General features: G+C 46.0%; 2 protein-coding genes across 2 annotated transcripts in view; one reads left to right on the top strand and one right to left on the bottom strand.

The window, feature by feature from the left end:
- The window catches only part of PAAF1 (proteasomal ATPase associated factor 1), a 14,589-nt gene extending 14,512 nt beyond the window's left edge, over nucleotides 1–77 (top strand). The window contains exon 8 of the mRNA XM_032219689.1: nucleotides 60–77. Coding sequence (XP_032075580.1) covers nucleotides 60–77 — 18 coding nt within the window. The remainder of the gene's footprint in view (nucleotides 1–59) is intronic.
- A 6-nt stretch (nucleotides 78–83) lies between these two features.
- The window catches only part of C2CD3 (C2 domain containing 3 centriole elongation regulator), a 59,937-nt gene continuing 45,014 nt past the window's right edge, over nucleotides 84–15,006 (bottom strand). Inside the window, exons 25-29 of the mRNA XM_032220321.1 lie at nucleotides 6,808–6,946; nucleotides 5,749–5,813; nucleotides 3,557–3,744; nucleotides 2,414–2,514; nucleotides 84–228 (exon numbers count right to left, since the gene is read on the bottom strand). Of these exons, the coding sequence (XP_032076212.1) occupies nucleotides 84–228; nucleotides 2,414–2,514; nucleotides 3,557–3,744; nucleotides 5,749–5,813; nucleotides 6,808–6,946 (638 nt within the window). The remainder of the gene's footprint in view (nucleotides 229–2,413; nucleotides 2,515–3,556; nucleotides 3,745–5,748; nucleotides 5,814–6,807; nucleotides 6,947–15,006) is intronic.

Genomic DNA, 15,006 nt, shown 5'->3' with positions numbered 1-15,006 from the left:
GGACTGCCAGTCATCCCTTATGGTGACTTTACCCCCCCCCCCCCGCCCACTGGGACCAGGATGCAAAATCCGGCTGAGCCTTTTCACCTGAGAGCTCTGAAGAGGGAGGTGTTGGATGAAAGGGAACCGAGGGTTTCCGCTTGCTCCGTCTCCTCCTCCTCCGCTTGCTGCAACGACCTGTGGAACCGACGGACGTTTTGCACATGCTCTTGGTAACGGGAGCCAGCCCTGCGGGAGAGCCAAGGCTGAGATTAAAAGGCCCTGGCCATAAATGTATTCTAAAAAGCCAGAGTCCACAGTCAGAAGAAGAGAATACAGTCAGAGTCGGAGACTACAATTGGTCCAGAATGCAGCCTGCGCGAGCGATACTGGGTGTACCTTGGTACGCCCACGTTACACCTATCCTCCGCGAGCTGCACTGGCTTCCTATTGGTCTCCGAGCACGATTCAAGGTGCTGGTTATCACCTTTAAAGGCCTATATGGCTTAGAGCCGAGGTGGCACAGTGATTAGAGTGCTGTACTGCAGCCACTCCAGCTGACTGTTATCTGCAGTTCGGCGGTTCAAATCTCTCCGGCTCAAGGTTGACTCAGCCTTCCATCCTTCTGAGGTGGGTGAAATGAGGACCCAGACTGTGGGGGCGATATGCTGACTCTGTAAACCGCTTAGAGAGAGCTGAAAGCCCTATGAAGCGGTATATAAGTCTAACTGCTAACTGCTATTAGGACCCGGATATCTTCGAGACCATCTTCTGCCGCACACCTCCCTAAGACCAATAAGGTCGCACAGGATGGGCCTTCTCCGGGTGCCATCAGCGGGACAATGCCGGCTGGCGACGCCTCGGAGTAGGGCCTTCTCTGTTGCTGCTCCGGCCCTATGGAAACGAGCTACCCCCAGAGATCCGGACCCTACCCACTCTCATGGCCTTCCGAAAAGCTATTAAGACCTGGCTATTCCGGCAGGGCCTGGGGCTGTTGACCTCTGGATTGAGGTCCAGCCCCGTTTAGATTGGGTGCATGTTGTGTCTTTTAAATTTGCCGTGTTTTTATCTGTTTTAAATTTCTCTTAATTTCTGTTTCTGTAAGCCGCCCGGAGTCCTCTGGGATTGGGCGGCCTATAAATTTAATAAACAGTTTAAACAGTTTAAGAAGAAAATGAAATCATGGATAAAGAACCAAAGAAACAGGTTTAAACCGAACACAGTTGTGTAGAAATCCTAGAGACGAGGGGTGGCAGCTCCAAAATATGTACCCTCGTGTACCATTAAAACACCAGTAAAGAAATGTGAGGTCCTTGGTGCTCTCTGAGCTTGGTGATTTTCTTGCAGATGTTTCATTACCCAACTAGGTAACATCATCAGTGCTAGAAGGGACGAGGGGGTTGTGAAGAGAAGGTGGAGGAGGAGGAGGAGGAGGAGGAGAATTATGGGGTTCCAGGTGCTCTGTGAGCTTGGTGATTCTCTTGCAGATGTTTCATGACCCAACTAGGTAACATTATCAGTGCTAGAAGGGACGAGGGGGGTTGTGAGAGAAGGTGGTGGAGGAGGAGGAGAATTATGGGGTCCCAGGTCCTCTGTGAGCTTGCGGGATTTTCTTGCAGATGTTTCATTACCCAACTAGGTAACATCATCAGTGCTAGAAGGGACGAGGGGGTTGTGAAGAGAAGGTGGAGGAGGAGGAGGAGGAGGAGGAGGAGGAGGAGGAGGAGGAGAATTATGGGGTTCCAGGTGCTCTGTGAGCTTGGTGATTCTCTTGCAGATGTTTCATGACCCAACTAGGTAACATCATCAGTGCTAGAAGGGACGAGGGGTTGTGAAGAGAAGGTGGAGGAGGAGGAGGAGGAGAATTATGGGGTCCCAGGTGCTCTGTGAGCTTGGTGATTCTCTTGCAGATGTTTCATGACCCAACTAGGTAACCTCATCAGAGCTAGAGGAGGAGGAGGAGAATTCTGGAGTCCTTAGTGTTGTCTGAGTTGGGTTCTTTCGCTGCTGACGTTTCGTGACCCAACTAGGGAACATCATCAGTGCTACAAGTAAAGAAACATTAGTGCTATAATACTGGTGATGTTCCCTAGTTGAGTCGTGAAATGTCTGCAAGAAAACCCCTAAACTTCAGAGGGCACCAAGGACCCCACGGTCCTCCTCCTCTTCCCCCTCTCCACAAACCCTGCTCCCTTCCAGCACTGATGAAGTTACCTAGTTGGGTCATGAAATGCCTGCGAGAAAGCAGTGATATCACGTGACACACAGGAGAGGAGGCAGAATTTGACATTTTAGTGCGTCGGAATTTGGGGAAATGCATCAGAGCCACAATTAAATGGAATGCCCCTGCCAAGAAAGGCCTGGGATGAAATAAGGGCAACATTATGCGGTAATTTTGCAACCGTGGAAACATCCACCTCTGGCTTTGTCTTACCTCGCATAGCTGGAAGCTTCCGGGCTCTTCCACGGAGAACCTGAAAATCTGGGGGTGCCTCTGATGGAGAAGGATGAGAAGGAAGGATTTGTGTCCCTTGCCTGCAAAACAAAAGGCCTTAGGGTGAGTGTTGTGGCCCAGCAGGAGCCGTTGGAGCTGCCACCAGACTCCGACAGCGAGGGGCCCTATGAGTCGGCTCTGGAGGACCCTGGACAGGGTTCCGACTCCGAGCAGGGCGCAGAGAGGCTGGTTGGCCACCAGGAGGCGCCTGACCCTTGGACCAGTGGGGAGGAGGCAAGGGAGTGTGATCCGGACGCCAGCAGTGAGTTGTTCCTGGATGCCTGGCACCGAAGAGCTACTAGGCGTCAGGAACAGTTGCGCAGTTACAGGAGGTAATTGCACTCAGCTGGTGGTCATTAGGCTCCTCTCCAGACTATAAAAAGGACTGCTTGTGTACACGCCCCTCTTGCAGAAGTCAACACAGGAACTAATGTTGGAGACCATTATTGTGAGCTTGGCAGGCTGGATTATTGCCGAGGTTTATCTGTGCTGGATTGCTGCCAAGGACCTGTCTGTCTGTGAATAAATTCAGTAAAGTATCTTTGGCTTGGGGTGTGTTGGTGTGGGACGAGGGGGGTCAGAACAGGTGGGTATCTCAACAATCCACAATCGGGCAATCAATTTATTACACTAAAGGTAAAGGTTCCCCTCGCACATGCATGCTAGTCATTCCCGACTCTAGGGGGCAGTGCTCCTCTCCGTTTCAAAGCCAAAGAGCCAGCGTTGTCCGAAGACGTCTCCGTGGTCATGTGGCTGGCATGACTCAATGCCGAAGGCGCACGGAATGCTGTTCCCTTCCCACCAAAGGTGGTTCCTATTTTTCTACTCGCATTTTTAACGTGCTTTCGAACTGCTAGGTTGGCAGAAGCTGGGACAAGACACGGGAGCTCCCTCCGTTACGTGGTGCTGGGGATTCGAACCGCCGAAGCACCGACCTTTCTGATCGACAAGCTCAGCGTCTTAGCCACTGAGCCACCACATCCCAGTTTATTAGGAGCTTGGCAGAAGCTAAAAAAAACTTTCGCAGCAAGCAGACTCGCCAAAGGGAAACGGGGAATGGTTATGTAGAGAGGATGCCTTTACCTGGCAGTTCCTCGCCTTCCTTTCTTCTTTCAGGTGAGTGATGTTTTCGAGCGGGGAGATGGCGACTTTGACCTGGCCTCGGCACTGACCGCTCAGGTCGGTGATGTCGTACCAGCCGCAGACGTACTGGAAGCCGGAGAGCAGTGGGGAGAGGTCCACGGAGGCAAATCCTATCACTCGTTCGACGTCTGCAGGGAAAACGGCATGTAAAAAGCGTGTGAGACGTCTCAGCAATTAAAATGTGCCCCTTGGCATGAGAAATTTTGGTTTGTGCTCCCAATTCCAAACGTTGGCCTCTGAGAGAGCCCCGTGGACGAGGGCACTGAGGGAAAAGGCAATCGACTGAGTAAAAAATGATCAGATGTTAACTTTGAAAGCTCTCGTTTAATCTGCCTTCCTCCAAAGGGCCCCGACTACAACTCCCCTTATGGGTTAATGCACCTTTCAAGTAGCAATAAAAACAACCCCAAACATCGTTAGCTGCAAGTAATTGGGAATTTTAAAATATCCTTCCCCTACTTTGTAAAAGGGAAGACTTCGTTTTCAACGAGCTATTTATTCATTTGTTTAGTTTTTTTCCCCTTCCTTCCTTTCTTTCCTCCTTTCGCTTTCACCTCCCTTCCTCCAACTTTCTTCTCCCTTCCTCCCATTCTTTCTTCTCCCTCCCTCACATTTTCCCTTCTTTCCTTCTCTTTCACTCACTTCCTCCCACTCTTTCTTCTACCTCCCTTCCTTTTCCTCCCTCCCTCACTCTTCATCCCTTCCCTTCTTTCCTTTCTCTTTTTCACCTCCCTTCCTCCCATTCTTTCTTCTCCCTCCCTCACATTCTTCCTTCCTTCCTTCTCTTTCACCTCCCTTCCTCCCACTCTTTCTTCTACGTCCCTTCCTTTCTTCCCTCCCTCGCTCTTTGTCCCTTCCCTTCTTTCCTCTTTTCTCTTTTTTACCTCCCTTCCATTCTTTCTTCTCCCTCCCTCACATTCTTCCTTCCTTCATTCTCTTTCACCTCCCTTCCTCCCACTCTTTCTTCTACGTCCCTTCCTTTCCTCCCTCCCTCGCTTTTCGTCCCTTCCCTACTTTCCTCCTTTCTCTTTTTCACCTCCCTTCCTCCCATTCTTTCTTCTCCCTCCCTCACATTCTTCCTTCCTTCTCTTTCACCTCCCTTCCTCCCACTCTTTCTTCTACCTCCCTTCCTTTCCTCTCTCCCTTGCTCTTCATCCCTTCCCTTCTTTCCTCCTTTCTCTTTTTCACCTCCCTCCCTCCCATTCTTTCTCCCTCTCTCACATTCTTCCTTCCTTCCTTCTCTTTCACCTCCCTTCCTCCCACTCGTTCTTCTCCCTCCCTCACATTCTTTCTTTTTCCTTTCTTCCTTCCTTCCCTCCCTATAGCCACCCATCTCAATCAATAACTCTGGGTGGCTTACAATTCCACAAGTATAAAAACAATGAAAAGGATTTAAAAGCGTTTTAAAAACAATAAAAGCATCCAAATTAAATACACATGGGCTGCCGAGATACCTGGCCAGTTAACAGTACAGGCAGCGCGAGACTTATGGCCCTTCATTTAATGATTCATAGTTACGACAGCACGGGAAAAAAAGTCACTCAGGACCAGATTCTCACCCTTATTATGATTGTTGCGGCATCAACACAGGAGTCACGTGAACAGACCCTTTGGGTGTTTAGCAACTGACATGTATTTATGTCGATTTGTGTAGCATCCCAAGGTCCCAGGACTGTTGTTTGAGCGTGCATGCATCCGCGCATGCACTCAGCCTTCCACGCATGCACTTTGGCTAAAAAAAGTGCCTAAATGGGATGGCATAGAGCCAGGGTGGGTGGGTGGGTGGGGCCAGCCGTGATTTCCACTACTGGTTCGGGCAAACCGGTCCGAACCGGCCGGTTTGGACCGGTTTGCCCGAACCAGTAGTGGAAATCGCGGCTGGCCCCGCCCACCCGCCCTGCTTCTTAGGAATCTTCTGACAAAGTCAAGGTAAACCCGAAGTTAGTAGTAAGCCGAGAATTACCCGTCCCCCATTTACAGCGACACACGAGCAACAATAAATATCAACCACAAACACAGGGCAGGGGGGAAGGCAGACAGTTCGCGATCCATCAATTTTTAAGAAAGATTGCTACGTTACGGTTAGAAGAAGTTGCTTGTGGCGAAAGAGTCCCAATTAGTGACCGGGGTACCTGCTTTATGCCATATTTTGAAGACCAGAGTTTTCTGGGAATCCAGCAGGAGTTCCTTGGAGAGTCTGCAAGGAATAATAATAAAAAAAAAGAAATCAGAAATATATTTAAACGACAGCGAGAGGAAATATCACTTCCCGGTGTGTTGTCGGCAACGTTTTTGGTATGTGGGTCGTCCTCGATATATGACCACAGTTGAGGCCAAAAGTTTATGTTGCTAAGCAACAGAAGGCAGGTGTTAAGTGAGTTCTGCCCCATTTTACTGCTGTCGTTAAGTGAATCACTGCCGTTAAATTAGTCCCATGTTAAGGGAACGGGGTTTCCCCATGGACTTTGCTTGTCAGAAGGTCGCAAAATTGGATCAGCTGACCCTGGGATACTGGAACCATTGTAAATAGAGGTAGTCCTCAACTTACGACCACAATTGATACCAAAATTTATGTTGTTAAGTGGGGAATTTTTAAGTGAGTTTGCTCCATTTTATGACTTTTCCGGCCACATTTCTTAAGTGAATCACGGCCGTTGTTAAGTGAGTCACAGGGTTGTTAAGGGAATCTGGCTTCCCCCTTGACTTGGCTTGTCGGAAGGTCGCAAAAGGGACGCTCCAACTGTTGTAAATATGAAGCGGACGCCAAGTGCCTGAATTTTGATGGTAATGGTTGCTAAGTGTGAAAAACGGTCGTTTTTCAGTGCCGTTGTAACTTTGAACGGTCACTGAACGAATGGTTGTTAAGTCGAGGATAACTTGTATAAAAGGTTGAGTCAATCTGGTTCTCTCCAATGACACTGAAGGGCAACTTTTAACAATCCTCCAGGCACCAGGGCAGTCTATCCTACCTGAAGAGCCCAGGTTGGGGGAAGGACAAAACTGTGTTTAGTTCTAATGCAGAGGACCAGCTGTCCGCACGGAGTATCAACCCTTCCCTTCCCCACCCTCCAGTCAGAGCTGAAGAAGCTTCTTGGATAGGAAGAGAAACGTTTTCGAAAGAAAAAAACAAGGAAGTCCAGTTGCCTCCCGAAAAGGGATATTTCTGGCAATACTTCTGACGTCTTAGTTACCTTGTCTGCTGCTGAAAATCCCAAACAGGGGAATCTGTGTTTTCTACTGTTGCGGTGGTGATAGGATGATCCACATCAGTGGCCACGAAAGTCACGTAGCTACAGGGCGATGTTGCTCCCCGCTCTGCGAGAGGACTCCCTGAAACCGAGCAAGTGGTCAGTTTGTGTTCTACGACAATTTCACGACAGAGAAACAGGAGTCAAATCAGAATAGAGCTGGAAGGGACCCTTGGAGGTCTTCTAGCCCAACCCCCCGGCTTAAGCAGGAGACCTTACGTCATTTAAGACAGATGGCTGTCCAGTCTCTTCTTAAAAGCCTCCAGTGATGAAGCACCCACCACTTCTGGTGGCAAGCTGTTCCACTGGTTAATTGGCCTCACTCTTAGGAAGTTTCTCCTTAATTCCAGGTTGCTTATATTCCTTGATTAGTTTCGATCATTTTGTTTTAACCTGAATGGTTTCCCGATCAGGAAAACTGAAAAATTGCTTGAATAGAACATGGAATCCTAGAGCTGGAAGGGACCTTAGAGGTCTTCTAGTCCAACATCCCTGCTCAAGGCAGGAGACCTAAGGTGAACGAGGCCTAGAATGGAACCCATTTTATGATTCTGGTTTCCTACAAAGGATTTATAGTGAAAAATCTGGATTTACTAGCCACCTTCGGAGTTTACGTTTCTTTGGAGAAAGGAAAGTTGGCATTCTTAGAGGTTTAGTTTTAATAAGGAAGTAATTAAAATGGGTATACATGTGAAGTGACTATTTAGAATACCTTGTTGAAAAATGAAGGAACAACATCTTTGTTTGAATGTACGATGTACAAGGACAATAATGAACACGAGCATGCTCGATACTTGATTGGTGGGATTATACATAATTGAAAACAGGGATATACAAATATAAATGGTTGGTAAATCTCTTTCATATCGGGATCTGTGATTATATAAAGGTGTATTGTTATTAAACAGGCAATCAAGAATGTAAGGGAATAAGGTTTATTGAAAAAATATTAATTGTAATTGAATATACATTGTACAATGAAAGTGAGGTTATATTAGATGAAAAATCTGTGATTGTAAATGTAATTGAGACGATGGATGCAAAAATACTTGTAACCAAACGACATGCTGTATGTAATGGATGAGATCATTTTTTAAATATTGTTTTTTATTTATTTTTATGTTTAAAAATAAAAAAAACAGATTGCAAAAAAAGAAGAAGTTAAGTTCTGCCTCTAAAAATGATTTCATTCATGGTGGACCTGCCAAAAGGTTAAGGCATTCTGGATAAATATATGGTGGATTATGCAAAATATCTTTAAAAGAAGGATAAAGTTTACTCCTCAGTTATTCTTACTAGGTATATGTACTGACTTTACAGTGGTAGAGACTAACTTGATTCTGCACCTAATAACGGCAGCGAGACTGTTGGTGGCGCAATATTGGAAGAAGGAAGACTTGCCTACAATCCAAGAATGGACATTGAAAGTTACAAACTTAGCCGAGATGGCTAAAATATCGGCATATCTTAAAGATCACTCAAATGAGAGATATAAACGAGACTGGAAAAGATGGATTGACTATATACAAAATAAATACGGGACTAAGAAATTCCAGTTAGCCTATGCTTAAGATCAGAAATGATTTAAACTGTTTAAAGTTAGCTCAGCAAGAAGAAGCTAAGGTCAATGTAGAATGTCATTAATTTCTTTATTTCTTTTTTCTCAATAGATTTTAGACTGTGTTTGTTAAAATCCATACCGTGTACGGGTTCTGGGAAGGGGGGGGGAGGAGGAGGGGGGTTGGGGGGGAGGGGGGAGGGAGGGAGGGGTATACATTAGGCTAGACAAGAATTTGGTGGTAAACTAGAACTATTTTGACACACAAAAAATTGCACTCCGATGTCTTACTGATTGAGGAATGATGAAATGTTTGTTTTAAAAGAAATAAAACTTTTGAACCCTAAAAATGATTTCATCCTTAGAAGATGTAGAAAGCCAATTTATTCGGCACTTACTAGGTTCTGCCTCTCTCCCTTCTGCCTGTGTTTGTTTTTTGGGGAAAAAACCCAACTAGACAGTCTTCAGCTTACAAACCACAATTGCGCCCAACGTTAACGTTGTTAAGTGAGACATTGGTTAACTGAGTTTCGCCCCATTTCACCACCTTTCCTGTTAAGCGAATCCCCGCCATTGTTAGTCACACGGTCGTTAAGCGAATCTCGCTTCCCCCGTCGACTTTGCTTGCCAGGAGGTTGCGAAAGGGGATCACCTAAACCCCCCCCCCCCGGACTGAAACCGTCATAACAATGAACCAGTCACCAAGATTTTGAATTCTGATCTCCTGGCCACGGGGACGCTGCAACGGTCGTAGGTGTGAAAATTGGTCGTAAGTCACTTTTTTCAGTGCCGCTGTGACTTCGAACGGTCCCGAAATGAACAATGAGGACTCTGCACATATGTGTACAATGTGTACATATGTGTACAACGTTGAGGACTCTCTGTAAATGTGGTTCTCGACTTACAACCATTTGTTTAGTGACCGAAGTAACAACGGTGCTGGAAAAAAGGGAACAATGACTGTTTTTCTCATTTATTGGGATATCCCTAGTGTCTCTCCTGCAGCCATCTTTCCTTTTGGATCTCTGGCCTGCCACACTTTCTATTCTTCTACTATGCCTTTTCTACAGTGGGAAAATGGGAGGGGGGATTGTACGGAGTTGGATGCTATGTAGCCATAACAACATTCTTTCTGAAAAGCCAAGGCCATCCTTTGTCTCTGCACCTCTGCACCTGAGCGGAACTGGGTGGGTGGAATCTGCCAGTGTGGCAGGGGGAGATTGGACCATGGGATGGGCTGGTGGGTGTGGAGGGGAAAGATCTTGAAATTTCAACTGGGTGGGGAAAACCGGGAACCTTTCAGATTAGGGTTTCCCCAGATGTGCCAACATGGCTCTCTTCATCAATAGGAACTTTGAGCAATCCTGATTCCCAGGTCATGTGATCAAAATTCAGACGGTTGGCAACTGACTTGTACTTATGACGGTTGCAGTGCCCCAGGGGGATCATTGTGATCCCCTTTCGAGAACGCCTGACAAGCAACGTCAATGCGGGGAGGCCAGATTCACTCAACAACCGTGGTACTGGTTGCAGTGATTCACTTAACAAACTTGGCAAGAAAGAGACGTAAAATGGAGCAAAACTCACTTAACGACTATCTTGCTTAGCAATGGAAATTTGGGGGTCGGTTGTGGTCGTACGTCAAGGATTTACTACCTCTTAGCTTTCTATAGTCGCACATCACTGCAGATTCTCCTCTAGTGACCAGGGTGTTACAGAGGAGTAAAAAAAAAAATCCAGATAATAGTATTAAAGTCCTAGGAAAGACGCTAATTCTGTTTTTCTGCCCCGGATGGCCTTTTGTCTATTATTTCTCTTGCACCAATGGCTGGCCTTCTCCAGCACCTGCCCACTGTACTTTCAACTAAGGCATGTTCTCATCCTTGCCCAAAGAAAGGTATTGTATAAAAATGAGCACATCTACCCACGTCTGGTTTGCACTGCAAAATCTTGGACTCTGCATAAAACTCTACAGCTATGGCCTTGTCAAATATGGAATGGAAAATAGAATAGAATAGAAAATGGAATGGAATAGAATAGTAGAAGGAATAGAATGGAATGGAATAATACAATACAATAGCAGAGTTGGAAGTGACCTTGGAGGTCTTCTAGTCCAACCCCCTGCCTAGGCAGGAAACCCTATACCGTTTCAGACAAATGGCTATCCAACATCTTCTTAAAGACTTCCAGTGTTGGGGCATTCACAACTTCTGGAGGCAACTTCTGTTCCACTGATTAATTGTTCTAACTGTCAGGAAATTCCTCCTCCGTTCTAAGTTGCTTCTCTCCTTCATTAGTTTCCACCCATTACTACTTCTTCTACCCTCAGGTGCCTTGGAGAATAATTTGACTCCCTCTTCTTTGTGGAAACCCCTGAGATATTGGAAGACTGCTATCATGTCTCCCCTAGTCCTTTTTCTCATTAAACTAGACATACCCAGTTCCTGCAACCATTCTTCATGTTTTAGCCTCCAGTCCCCTAATCCTCTTTGTTGCTCTTCTCTGCCCTCTTTCTAGAGTCTCCACATCTTTTCTACATCGTGGCGACCAAAACTGGATGCCGTATTCCAAGTGTGGCCTTACCAAGGCCTTATAAAGTGGTATTAGCCCTTCACGTGATCTTGATTCTATCCCTCTGTTGATGCAGCCTAGAACTGTGTTGGCTTTTTTGGCAGCTGCTGCCCACGGCTGGCTCCTATTTAAATGGTTGTCCACTAGGACTCCAAGATCCCTCTCACAGTTACTACTGTTGAGCACCTATATTGTACCTGTGCATTTCGTTTTTGTTGCCTAAATGTAGAACCTGACTCTTTTCACCATTGAATTTCATTTTATTAGATAGTGCCCAATGTTCAAGTTTGTCAAGATCCTTCTGTATCTTAAGCCTGTCTTCTGGGGTGTTGGCTATTCCTGCCAGCTTGGTGTCATCTGCAAATTTGATGAGTTCCCAATTTATTCCCTCATCCAAATCATTGATGAAGATGTTGAAGAGTACTGGGCCCAAAACAGAGCCTTGGGGTCCTCCACTGCATACCCCCCTCCATGAAGATGCAGTTCCATTGAGGACTACACCTTGAGTGCGGTTGGTCAGCCAGTTATGAATCCATCTGGTGGTGGTGATGCTGTCCAACCCACATTCTTCTATTTTATCTAGTAGTAGGTTATGGTCTACCTTATCGAATGCCTTACTGAAGTCCAAGTAAATTATATTGATGGCATTCCTCTGGTCCACTAATTTTGTCACTTTGTCAAAGAATGCAATAAGATTAGTCTGGCATGATCTGTTTTTGACAAACCCATGTTGGCTTTTGGCTATTACTTTGTTTGCTTCTAGGTGTTCGTTAATTCGTTGCTTGATTATCTTTTCCAGAATCTTTCCTGGTAGTGAGGTCAGGCTGATCCAGATCCTGGATCTGTTTTTTCCCCCTTTTTTGAAGATGGGAACCACATCAGCTCTTTTCCAGTCCTCTGGTTGTTCCCCAGTGTTCCAGAATAGAATAGGAGAATAGGGAGGGGAAGGGAAGAGAATATAGAATAGAATAGAATAAGAAATTAGAATAGAATAGAATAAGAATAGAAATAGAATAGAATTAGAAGAAAAGAGAAAAGAATAGAACAGAGTTAAGTGAATCACTGCAGTCCTTAAGTGGGTAACATGGTTGTTAAGCGATTTGCCCTGTTTTACAACCTTTCTTGCCGCAGTGGTTAAATGAATCACTGCAACTGTTCAGTTAGTGAGACGGTCATTAAGTGAACCTGGCTTCCCCATAGACTTTGCATGTCAGAAGGTCGCAAAAGGGGATCGCACGACCCCGGGACACTGTGACCGTCATAAGTACGAACCAATTCCCACGCATCCAAATTTTGATCACGTGACCACAGGGATGATGCAACGGCCGTAAGTGTGGGAAACGGTCGTAAGTCACTTTTCCCCCCAGTGCCTCTGTAACTTCAAACGGTCACTAAACGGATGGTCGTAAGTAAGAAAACCCCCTTTATAAATCCTTTCTGCTCTGATCAATCTCTCCTTCCCACAGAGATGCCCCTGAATAACAACCGGTCAGTTTCACAAGAGTTCTAAACCCAGCTGAGCTGCAAGGTGACAAATTTTGGCCTTGTTTCACATTTTGGAGAAGAAGAACAACTGAAAAACAGAATTTGCTAAAGCAGTTACTGCAGTGTTTCTCAACCTTGGCAACTTGAAGATGTCCGGACTTCAACTCCCAGAATTCCCCAGCCAGCAAATGCTGGCTGGGGAATTCTGGGAGTTGAAGTCTGGACATCTTCAAATTGCCAAGGTTGAGAAACACTGAGTTATTGTTTCTTCCTGAAAGCAGAAAAAAAAAAAGGAGGAATGTGTTAGCAGTGCAAGGATGAGGGCGGGCACGGGTACTTTGAGCCAGGGGAGGAAACGCTGAGAATAATTTCCCGACTGTTCTTTAACCCGCTGCCAAGCCACACTGCTTTGGATCCAAAAGGCTTCCTTGGGAGAAATATGGGAAGGTGCTTCTCTGATCAATCCAGTTTAATCTAGTTGTGCTGGCATGAGGCACAGATTATTGGAGCGCATCAGGATGGAACAATCGAGAGGTGTTTTTGAGAAACGGCCTCGATGTCCTTGGTGGTGCGCGGCGCAAGGGCCAATTGCCCGTTGGCAGATAAGACAGCGCTCCGAGGGTCAACGTCATTGCCCAGAGGATCACTGGTTGCTCTCTCCCCTCTTTGGAAGAGTTTTATAGTTCCCGCTGCTTTAGGAAAGTTCAAAACATCCTTAAAGATCCATCTCAACCTGGACACGCACCTTTTTTTTTTTTTTGAACTATTACCATCTGGCAGACGGTACAGGACAATAAAAAACAAGGACAAATATGTTGCAAAACAGCTTCTATCCCAGGGCAGTAACCATACTGAATTCTACTATATAGTGCAATATCAGGTTTTCAATTCCAATTATATAGAATGTAAAATTGTAATGTACAATGAAGACGGCATTTAGCAGTTCGACTTAGACTTATATACCGCTTCATGGGGCTTTCAGCCCTCTCTAAGCGGTTTACAGAGTCAGCATATCGCCCCCCCAACAACAATCCGGGTCCTCATTTTCGTGACGCTTTAGCGGCGCTAAAACCGCGATGTCAAAAGCGCGCCGACAACAGCGCGCCGACAATAGCGCGCCGACAGAAGCGCGATTTAATTTAAGGTAAGATTTACATTTAGGTTTAGGGTTAGGTTTAGGGTTAGGTTTAGGGTTATGTTACAGTGCGCTTCTGTCGGCGCGCTTTTGTCGGCGCGCTTTAGGGCTAATTAGTCGCTCATTCGTCGCGCGGTTTAGTCAGGCGCGCTTTTGTTGTGCGCGCATTTGTGGTGGAACCCTCATTTTACCCACCTCGGAAGGATGGAAGGCTGAGTCAACCCTGAGCCGGTGAGATTTGAACAGCCGAACTGCAGAACTAGCAGTCAGCTGAAGTAGCCTGCAGTGCTGCATTTAACCACTGCGCCACCTCGGCTCTTCTCTTTAATTTCGTTGTACCATGTGCAATGACAGTAAAATAAAGTAAAGTAAAAGTAAACGTAAAGTAAAGTAAACTAAAGTAAAGTAATGTAAAGACAACACCCCAGTTGTGGGAGGAAATTCTAGGAATAAGGTCACCAGAATCAAAAGCAGAACAAATGGTTATTGGGTGGCTGCCCCCTCCTCCTTCCAGTTTGGCTGACTTGCAAACGCTTGCATTTTATTGTACAGGTAATCCTTAGTTTACAACACTTCACTTCACAAAAATATGACTTAGGACCATTTTTCACACTAATGGGTCAAAGAAATTATAAATCTGCGACGGCAGGATCCTACAAAGAAAACCTCTGTAAAATGTTTTATAGATGGCATGTGCCCCCAGCGAGATTGGCCAAAACGTATCCGAATCTATCCCCCAAATGTTGGAGATGTAGCAACAGGTCGGGAACATTCCACCATATGTGGTGGACATGCCCCATTCACAAGGAAATATGTTGTAATATAGTTCCTTTGTGTAGGCGTAGCGGTCACCCATGGCCCAGTTCATAACGGGGCATGCAGAGCCACGCTGAACCACACAGGAGAAAACAAACTCCTAAAACCCCATAACATCCTGATAGTTCATAACATAACATCCTGAGATGTGCCCTACCAATGACGCCCAGGATTTGACCATATATAGACAGAACTTCCCTGAGCAGTAGATTAGAAATTGTACTTTTACAGGCTGTTTATAACCACATGCTATTGCTCCTCCTGCCTTTGTCCTATCTCAATAAAAGGGGCTCTCAGATCCCCGATCTGGGTCGCTCCATCCCGAGAAAGATCGTGTCCTGTCTTTTCTCCACATTGGCCTCATGGACGACCCACGGGAACATCACAGAAATACTGGCCAAAAATGGCTGCATTCTGTGTATAAGACGCACCAACATTTCCACGTTCTTTTAGGGGGAGGGAAAAGGTGCGTCTTATACTCCAAAAACTACAGTATACCTAGGGGATTTGGCATGCGACCCTCAGTTCTGGCTTAGCTTTACTGTAATCCACTTAGCCTTTAGTGAACGATACTTTT

The sequence above is a fragment of the Thamnophis elegans genome, chromosome 6 (assembly GCF_009769535.1).
Source record: "Thamnophis elegans isolate rThaEle1 chromosome 6, rThaEle1.pri, whole genome shotgun sequence".
Taxonomy (NCBI): Eukaryota; Metazoa; Chordata; class Lepidosauria; order Squamata; family Colubridae; genus Thamnophis; species Thamnophis elegans.
Note: the sequence above shows the minus strand (reverse complement) of the source record. Positions and strands in the feature narration are given on the sequence as shown.